Source organism: Petaurus breviceps, unplaced genomic scaffold (genome assembly GCF_028583685.1).
Source record: "Petaurus breviceps papuanus isolate PSGF00001 unplaced genomic scaffold, PetGlider_PUasm1.0 110, whole genome shotgun sequence".
In the NCBI taxonomy this organism is placed as follows: Eukaryota; Metazoa; Chordata; class Mammalia; order Diprotodontia; family Petauridae; genus Petaurus; species Petaurus breviceps.
In genome coordinates this window covers 6,200,985-6,210,789 of record NW_027185597.1, presented here as the reverse complement: position 1 = coordinate 6,210,789, position 9,805 = coordinate 6,200,985, and the positions used below count along the sequence as shown (strand labels likewise).

The 9,805-nt window shown below is 39.5% G+C and overlaps 1 protein-coding gene across 1 annotated transcript in view; it reads left to right on the top strand.

Annotated features, from left to right (window-relative positions):
- Positions 1–3,646: 3,646 nt before the first annotated feature.
- Positions 3,647–9,805, top strand: part of LOC138156616 (zinc finger protein 425-like) — a 30,064-nt gene continuing 23,905 nt past the window's right edge. Inside the window, exons 1-2 of the mRNA XM_069082026.1 lie at positions 3,647–4,139; positions 6,320–6,446. Coding sequence (XP_068938127.1) covers positions 4,116–4,139; positions 6,320–6,446 — 151 coding nt within the window. The 5' untranslated portion in view covers positions 3,647–4,115. The remainder of the gene's footprint in view (positions 4,140–6,319; positions 6,447–9,805) is intronic.

Here is a 9,805-nt window from a genome sequence, read left to right as displayed (position 1 = left end):
TACTTAAATATGATTTTGTATTTTTGTAAGTTTTTTCATAGGCATAAACTTGTAATTAAGGAACATGTATTGACTTTTATTTAGAAAATACAGTTACAATACCTTTATATCATGGTATGTATTCTTAGTGATTGTCAGTGGGGTAATAGGCTCCTCAACTAAAGTAGATTCTGAACCTCATGTCTAATTAGGAGACAGCCTTGAATAGTAGGAAACAGAGACAGATTCAAAGGTTCATATCAAAATGAACCTTAAAGGTCATCTACTCCAACCACCTCATTTTACAGGTCAGAAAACTGAGATCCAGAAAGGTTAGGGTTACTTGTCCAAAATCATACAGTGGCAGAGCCAGGATCCAACAGAAATCCTCTAACTACCAATTGTATTTTTTTTTCTGATTCAGATTCTGTTATTCTTTTTACAGCATCCCAAGGAACTATATCTTCCACTTAAGCAAAACAACGCTAGGAAAGTAGAAGGGCTTTATTACAGATAAATAAAAAGAAATGGGGCTGAAATTATTTCCATGTCTCCAAAAGTATTTTTATATTGTTAGAAGAATTTTCCAACGTGTTTATATCTATGACTCAAAACTGCAGATAAAATTCTTAGTATCTTAAAGTACAGTTAGTTCATAAGAAGAATGTACAGGAGAATAAAATAAAAGAAAATGTACCTCTAACAGGAAATATTTAGATTAGACATAATTAGGAATTTCTTGGCATACAGAGTAGTTAATCTGGGTCAGCAAATTATTGAGCTAGAAGCAATGTGAGAGACAATCTATTCCCACCTATTCATTAATACTTGGAACCCTAGGAAAACTCTGGAAATTTCTGTGAAGATCTTGAAAAATAAGAGGCATCTGTCTCTTTTTGAAAACTTAAGTTCTTTCTTCCAGAGATGTATGAGGGATGGCCAAAATGATCTCTCAAGGTTCCAAGTCTGTAATTTATGAAGAATATTCTATGAAAATTTTTAGCATCCTATGCACACCAATTGTTGAAATTGAGAATGTTAAGGAAGAAAAGAAATTTATTCCTGTGCATAAATCAATATGATTTAAGTTCCCCAAGCTGCACCCTAAAACACAGACATCTTTTAACACTACTGTTCTAGTGATGTGATATGGCTTTGAATTATTAAATACCACAGTTTCCAAAGTAAGTTGTTAATCACCCAAAAGAACAATGGTGAGAAGCTGTAGTTTACAGAGTATTGTCAATAAAGAAGCGTGTAGGGGTGACTAGGTGGTGCAATGAATAGAGCACCTGCCCTGAAGTCAGAAGGACCTGAGTTCAAATGCGGTCTTAGGCACTTGACACATTTACTAGCCATGTGACCTTGGGCAAGTCACTTAACCCCAATTGTCCTGCCTTCCACCCTCCAAAAAAAAAAAATAAAGAAGTGTGTAGGAAAAGTGGGTACATATAATGTTATCAAAGATACATATGAAATAGGGTGGAAACATCTCCAGAGAGTCATAGACAAATGATGGATAGACAGCCCAAGGGCTCCACTGCTACCTATTCAATGTCAAGAGATGAAGAAGATAAAACCCATTATGTTGAGTGGTTCCCTTGTGAAGGATTTATAGGAGGATGTGGAAAAAGTCTGGTGGAATGAGAAGAGTTTTTTTAAATCTTCATCATAGAGCCAATGACCTTTGGAAATACTTTTTTTTACCAAGTTTCAAAGAATACTTTACAACTTCAGATCATGAAGCATTTCCTGAAAGCCAGACAACAGTCACAGTTCACTTAAGATCCATTTTTGTATGATCCTCCAAGGTTTCAATCAATTGTCTCTAGGTATTCGTTAAGTATCTACTCTCCTAGGCCAGGTAGCTAAATGGCACAGTGGGTAGAGGGCCAGGTCTGGAGTCAGGAAGACTCATTTTTCTGAGTTAAAATCTGGCCTCAGACACTCACCGTATGAGTCTAGGCAAGTCACTTAACCCTGTTTGCTTCAGTTTCCTCATTTGCAAAATGAGCTAGTGAAGGAAATGGCAAACCACTCCAGTAACTTGACCAAGAGAACCCTAAATGAGGTCACAAAGAGTCAGGCACAACTGTAACTACTGAACTGATTGTGCTAGGTATTAGTGCACTAATTAGTGCTAGGTATTAGTGCATATAAGAATGAATAATGAAGCTGTCCCTACTCTCAAGGAGTTTGTTCTAATGGGGAAATCAACAGGCACTTATATAAATATAAAATAAATACAAATATATACAAAATAGTTAAATACTATTAGTGGGAGGCACTATGTAATACAAGGCACAAGCAGTTGGTAGAGGAGAGATCAGAAAATGTTTCATGCAGAAAATAATGCTTAAGATACATCTTAAAGGAAGAAAGGAATTCTATGAGCTAGAGGGAATGCATTCCAGACATGTGGTACAATCAGTGCAAAAGTGCAGAGATGGGAAATGGAGAGTCACATTTGAAGAATGGAGAAAAGGCCAGTTTAACTGGTTCAAAGAAATTAAGAGGGGGAGTAATATTCACTGAAACTGGAAAGATAGGTTGGGATGAGGTCTTTAAAAGATAAACAGAAAAGTTTACATTTTGTACCAGAAATAATGAGTCTACTGGAGTTGGTTGAGGAGGAGCATCTCAAGGTTAGATCTGTGTTGAAGGAAAATTACTTTGGCTGCAGTGGGTAGCATAGAGTGGAATGATAAAATGTAGAGACTCAGAGACCAATTTAGAGGCTGTTGTAATAATCCAGGCGAGTGGTCATGAGGGCTTGAACTAAGGTAGCTGATGCGAATGGAGAGAAGGGGACAGATGTGAGAGATGTGAAAGCAGAAATGGCAACATTTGATAATTGATTAAATATGTGAAGTAAGAGAGAATGAGAAGTCCACGCTAATGCTGAGATTATGAATCTGGGATAGTGGAAGGATGATTCTGTCCTAAGGGGGAAACAATGCATTCAACTTTACATATGTTGACTTTAAGATATGTTTGTGGTATCCTTTTGAAAATATCCAGTAGGCAATTGGCAATATGTGACAAATGCTAAGGAGAGACTAAGCAGGATTACTGATGATAGTTAAATGATCATTTAAACTCATGGGTTCTGAAGAGAGTGAGAAAAGGAGAGAGACAGACAGAGATAGAGATAGGTGGAGGGAGAAACAGAAAGATAAAGACAGAGAGAATGCCTTGAGAAACACCTAGAGTAGAGTTTGGCCCACTGATGGGAATGATGAGGCAGCAAAGGACAGTGAGAAGGAACAACCAGACAGGTAGTAAAGGAGCCAGCAGAAAACAGTCCTGAAAACCCTGGGAGGAGAGAGCATTCAAGAAAAAGTATGGTCAACAGCAATAATAATAATAATAATAATGCAGAAGAGAAGATTGAGAAGGAGGAAACCTGACAAAAGGCCATGAGATTTGGCAACTTTGGAAAAAGCAGTTTCAGTTGAATGATGAGCTTGAAAGCCATACTGCCAAGATTTGAGGGGAGAAAGGAAAGATAATAATGAGAATCTGTTATTTTGCTTAGGCATGAGATGCAGCTGTTGTGTTAGGTAGTCTAGTCCAGCAAACCACCAACGCCTCCCTTTTTCACTCTTCTAGCCCAGAGGCACCGTTTGAAGAGAGATCCCAACAAGTGGCTGTTACCAGGGAGGTCAGTTGGGGGTGGGTGAGAAAGAAGCAAGAGTCCCAGGATGCACCGCGTGGGCCCAGCAACAGCTGTCGTGGGCAGCAGGAGACAACTGAGGTCTGATTCCGGGTGCAGGTGTTGAGGATTCAGGCAGAGCGCAAGCGGGAGCCAGAGCCAGAGCCAGATCTTGGGGGAAGGGGTTTGCGAGAGCACAGCAGCGCAGCGCAGCCCAGCCCGGGGGCCTCAGCGCGGGCCGGACACCAGTTCGACTCCCACTGGAGACCCGGCATCGCCACCAGCCTCTGCGGCTCCGGACTCTGCGCCCTCCCCGCTGACAGCAGACCGCATTGCAGGGGGGAGGAGGGAGCGTGGGCGGAGAATGGTTCAGCTTGTCTGATTCCTCTCTGCCCAGTCTTGGAGGGAGGGCTGGGCAGGAGAGGGGAGGTAGGGGGAGAAGCTGCAGCGTCCTTAGACTCGGGAAGCAGGACGAAAAACCATGGCCAAGGCGACTCCTGTTAAGGTGAGAGATCCTTTCCCGCAACCCCCACCTCCCCAGGATACGCGCAGTGAGGAAGAGACTGGGTTCTGGGACAGACCCCGACTCTAACTTTGCTCAGGCGTAGGTGAATGAGGGGAGCCTTCGTAATTGGAAACTGGGAGAAAGCGGCAATATGAGGGACACTTACTGCCTTGTCATGGTGTGTGTGGGTGCATCTTGACAATCCAGGCAACAGACATGAAGTCTGTTCTGGTCCAAGCCATGCATGTTAACAGTTGTGAAACTGAGGCCCAGAAGAGATGAACCCTCTTTTAGCTCAGCTTTTGGGGGCAAAGCTCAGACCAGAACCACGGTCTTTAGGCTCTCTGTCCACCCCTGTTTACACAGTGATCTCAAGACAGCCTGGATGGTAGGGCCAAATTTCCCTTTATAGGGAATGAGGATAATAATAGCTAACATTCATCTAGTACTTTAAAGTTCACTAGGTTCATCACATATATTATCCAGTTCTATGATAAGAAAGATTATTTTAACAGAAATTCTGGTCATGGGAAACTTACTTATACCATAGGTTTAAACCTTGGGAGCAACTATTTGCCAGTTACTGTAACACTTTACATAAGAAAAATACAAGCATCTTTGTGCACTACACAAATCGACTACTTAATCTTACCATTTAATCTTACTTTCCTTTTTGACAGGAGTTCTGCCTCTCCTACCAGCCTTCCCCTTATTCTCATTTCACAAATGGTAAACTGGCCGAGATTTTCCTCTTAGGCCTGTATTACTGCTTTCATGTCCCAAAAGGGCTGATTTTGCACTCTGTGTGTGTGTGTGTGTGTGTGTGTGTGTTTAACCAGGGAAACTAGAACTAGTTTCACATAAGCCATGAAAACAGCTTCATTTCTTCCAAATTGGTGAATTCTTTCCTTGGTAAATGATGGATTTATTATTAATTTCCCTCTTCTTTAGGGACAGATTAATGATGATTGATCATATCTTTCCAGGTAAGATATTAGGCATGTTTTACATATAAGGAGCACATTAATGAGTTTTAAGAAGATGGATATTTTGAAACCATACTTTTTTATTACAACTGTCACTTAGTGTTGTGAACGTGTGGTGGTACTGCTGAGATCACTGTACCTCTAATACTCTTTAGTCAAGGCTTTACACACTAAAGGGCCTGTGTTTCTGTCAATCCTCCTGGGTCCTATTTTGGGCAGCATGACTGCTTTGCCATCAATACTTGCTGCCAACATTTTAGTTGCAGTTGGGAAAAGGTCCTATGCTTTTTTGAAAGATGTATTCTCTAGGTGTTCCCTTGGAATACTTAAGTCAAATAATGAAAATAAACACTGAGAAGTATACATAAAAATGAATCTTGAAAATGTAGTACTCTATTTTAAAGGAAAGGCCTTCATTTATAATTTTTAAATATGGCAGAGGCACAGGAAGATGGAACAGAGGACTATCTTGAGCCTGGGTCAATCAATCAATAAGCATTTATTAAATGCCCATAGAAATTTTACCACTTAGTGGTGAGAAGCTGTTGTAGTTCTGATGAGATAATTTTATTTTTCTAATTCTCTTCTCCTAAGGCTCTGAATAGCAATAGGTCTATTTTTTAGTCACCTAAGGGACCTTTTATGACTCTGTGTGTGTGTTTGTGTGTGTGTGTGTGTGTGTGTGTCTGAGACAGAGAGAAAAGAATGAGAATCTAAATCCGAATTTGTTCTGGGTGTTTTTGCAATTGGGAAAAGATCCCCAAATGTCTTAGATGTATCTCCTCAAGTGGTATGCTGGAATGGTGAAATCAAGACCATTTTTAAGATGCTAAAATATACAATGAGAAGAAACTGCTTTGTAATACCTTTTCTGATGGGGGTAGTCTTGATAGGTCTTTGTAAAAAGTACCATGAAAAGAAGAGGTAGATAGGTGGTGTAATGGTTAGAGGTTAGGCCTGGAGTCAGGAAGACCTGAGTACAAATGTAACTTAGCCACACTTTCTAGCCAAATGACCCTAGGCAAGTCACTTAACCTTTTTTTGTCTCTTCCCTTATCTGTAAAATGGGGATAATAATAGCACCTACCTCTTCAGGGTTGTGAGAATCAAATTGTGGACAATTGTGAAACATTTCGCTGTGTCTGGTGCATAGTGATATATGAATGTTACTTAATGTTATATTTGTGATCCTAGGTGTCTGTGACATTTGATGATGTGGCTGTATATTTCTCAAAGAATGAGTGGAAGAAACTGGAATGGTCTCAGAAAGAACTTTATAAGCACGTGATGAGGACTAATTATGAAACCTTGATTTCTTTGGGTAAGATAGGTTTATTATACACTTTGAGAGTGACTCTTAATGTAATCAAATACTTCTAGATAGTTCATTTAGCAAACATTTTGATTATTAACAATGTGTAAGGCACTATACTAGTTGTAGAGTATACAAAGATGAATTGGGCATTGTCCTTCCTCTCAAGGAGTTTCCAGTCTACAATGAGAAATGATGTGTATGCATTGTTTCTCTAGCCAAACTATAGATGCAGATAGACACATGGAAATGAAATACTTGTTTTCTTGATGAACCCATCTAAAAATGATGATAAAAATCATACTTTATATTAATTCATGGTTTTCAATGGGATCTCATGTATATAATTTGATCTTCACAGTAAGCTTGTCAGGTAGTAGCCAGGCCAAGTATTAGCTCCAGTGGGAGGACCCAAAGCAGTAAAGCTGAACCTTGATTTATGTACTTGTGGCTAGCAAAAGAGTCAAACGGTGTAGTGTAGCAACAGTAGTAAGGTACAACAGCAACAGTGAGGCATGGTTGTCTAGTGACAAAAAGTCAGTTCATAGCAGGGCTTCGTGTCCTGGCCTGCTAGTCCTTGCCCAAGCTCAAGGACCATCAGTTCCAAAAGGTGAACTCAAAGGATTATTGTTATGCCAAGCTCAAGGCACAACTTGTTTGTTGGACCTCAGCTCTGGAAAACAGGGTGTTTCTTCATATCTTGACTTTCCCCCCTTTTAGCCAAAGGGAGGGGATCTGAAGGGACCCCAACCCTTCTGACCAATAAAAGAGAGGCAAGTATAAGCCAAGATGCCATGAGAGGCCAGTTGGGCCAGGACAAGATGTTGAGTTGAATAGTTCTTGTCTAGTCATTGTCTGCAAGGAGAAAAGAGAGGGAGGCCAAGAATGTAGAAGGAGAAAATGCCAATACATGCTTGAATTAGGGCCTTGGTATTTGGGCACACAACAAAAAAGAAGAAGAAGAAAAAAGTAGGTCAGTATACTCAGCCCTCATCTGAAATCTTGGGACTGCTGTCTCATCTGGATGTTGATTGCTTCTGGCTCTATACTAGACAAACCTTGACTTCCCTGGAGAGTTCTGCCATCCACTTAGGAGTAGGGGCTTTCTTCAGATGATTCAGGAGTCCATACCCACAAGTCTGGGAACTGTAAGAGAACTCAGAAGAATCTGGTAGGGGCCCTTAGCTTGAGATGTGCGATTGTGAGAAAACTCCCTGCATCATTCTTTAGATCTGAGTTTCTGGTCAGCATCCTTGGTTAAAGGACTCTAAATAGCACATAGAGATAGTCCAGTTTCCCAGCCACACAGGGCTAGTTTCAAACAACGCAATAACATTTTCTCACAATTCGCATAATTGCAAAATTATATTAAATCAGGTCACATTAATGTCACATTACAGCTTGAACTACTTAGAGGGTTCACAATGGACTAGTTTTGAGAAGGGAGATTTACATGTCATCAACATACCCAAGAAAACTTAAACATAAACATCTTAAAACAAAAGATCAAAGAAATACAATAGTTATCACCTATATTAATTAATATCAAGTCTCCTTTAATTAATTAATTAATATCAAGACCCATTCTCATTTTTAATTTAATCAGTAAATTACTGATCAAAATAAATTTAATTTAATCGATCCATTTAATCAGTACATTTTGAGTCCCAGATGTCATGTGTCCCTATCTGGTACCTAGATATCTTTTCTTGAACAACAGGCGTTTTCTCAGGACAACTTTAAAGGGGGCTCTGCTTTTATGGTTCCAAATCCAGAGGTTCCTATAAAATTCTGACTTAGTGTAATTGAGTACAGTCACTTAAAGTTTGTCTCTTCAGTCTTGAAACTTCAGAGAATTTCTTGTTTGTATACCATTTGCTGTATCTATCCATACTTAAATACTGTACCTAATATAAGACTCTTTAAAAATTTTATGAGGTGGGGGGGGCAGCTAGGTGGCACAGTGAATAGAGCACCAACCCTGGAGTCAGGAAAACCTGAGTTCAAATTCAGCCTCAGACACATAACACAAAACTAGCCGTGTGACCTTGGGCAAGTCACTGAACCCCAATTGTCCTACCTTCCAGCCCCACCTCCCCCTGCAAAGAAAAAAAGAATAAAAAAAATTTATGAGGGTCCAATCATAAAATGAGCTGTTCTGCCTTTTAAATTATCAGACAGATACTTTAATAATGGGAAAATAATTTTACTTTCTTTACCATTATCTATACAATTTATGTGTAAAATTTTTATCTAATTTTGAGAACTTATTACTAAAACATACTCAGAGCCTGAATTTCTATGATAAATAAATTTGAAAGTCAATCATACAGTCCTTTCTTTCTCAAAATTTACTATTCCATTCATTTAGAAAACTTTTTACATTGCATCTTTGTTTAATCAATTCCCCCTTAGGAGGATGTCATCCCTATATTATAATTTTGTTTTGATTTAAACCCAGGGATGCCCAAAACTGTTGCAGTGGGGGCACTGTCCACCCAAAAACTGGTGGAATTTCATGATGTGTTGTGGTGGAACCCTCTCAAAGAATTCAGAGTCAGACCACCTCTAATCCAAGTATAGACATTTATTGATATTGACTCCTCTCATGAAATGGGCTAAGTTCCAAGAGGAACCAGCAACTTCAGAGAAAGCAAGATGGATTTTTATAGGATAAAGATGTAATTACATGACAGAAATCATGAATATTAAAAAGGCAGGAGAGGTTTGTTAAAGGATTAGGTAATGGAGGAGGGGTCCCATCTATGGTTCAGTGGTTAAACATTCTAGTCATGCTGCCCTCCAGGTGACTAGCTATTGTGGTCCTGTCTGGTCAAGTTAGATAGGTATTGTGGTCCTGTCTTGGGCTAGATGGATGATGTGATTGTGATTGAATACAAGAACACACCTGTTTCTGTAGGAATGGGTCTGGGGGCAGTGACTAAGTAGAGGCCGTAGCTAGGTTCCCATCACATGGACAAACCTACTGTTTCTGTGGGAACTAAGAGTTCAGGGATACACCTGTTGTTCCAGTGAGCAGTGAAGCATATATAAAGAAGTTAGGATATTGGCGGGAGGGTGGTTAGGTAGGTACAGTGGGCCTGCTGTTCAGTGGGGTCAGGCCTATAATGAAGTTAGAATATTGGGGCTAGGGGCAGCTTTATTAGGATTCCATCAGTTTGACCACAAATAAAGATTAAAATTGTAAGATGTTCATACTTTAATTCTATTATAAGTAGTAACTCAGAGATGTTCCAGTATCAATCTATTCTTAAATAGATTTAGTATTGTAGTTATAAAACTTCTTGATTATAGAAATTTGTTTTAAAAAGAAAAAGAGGGATATAACTAGAACAATGTCATATATC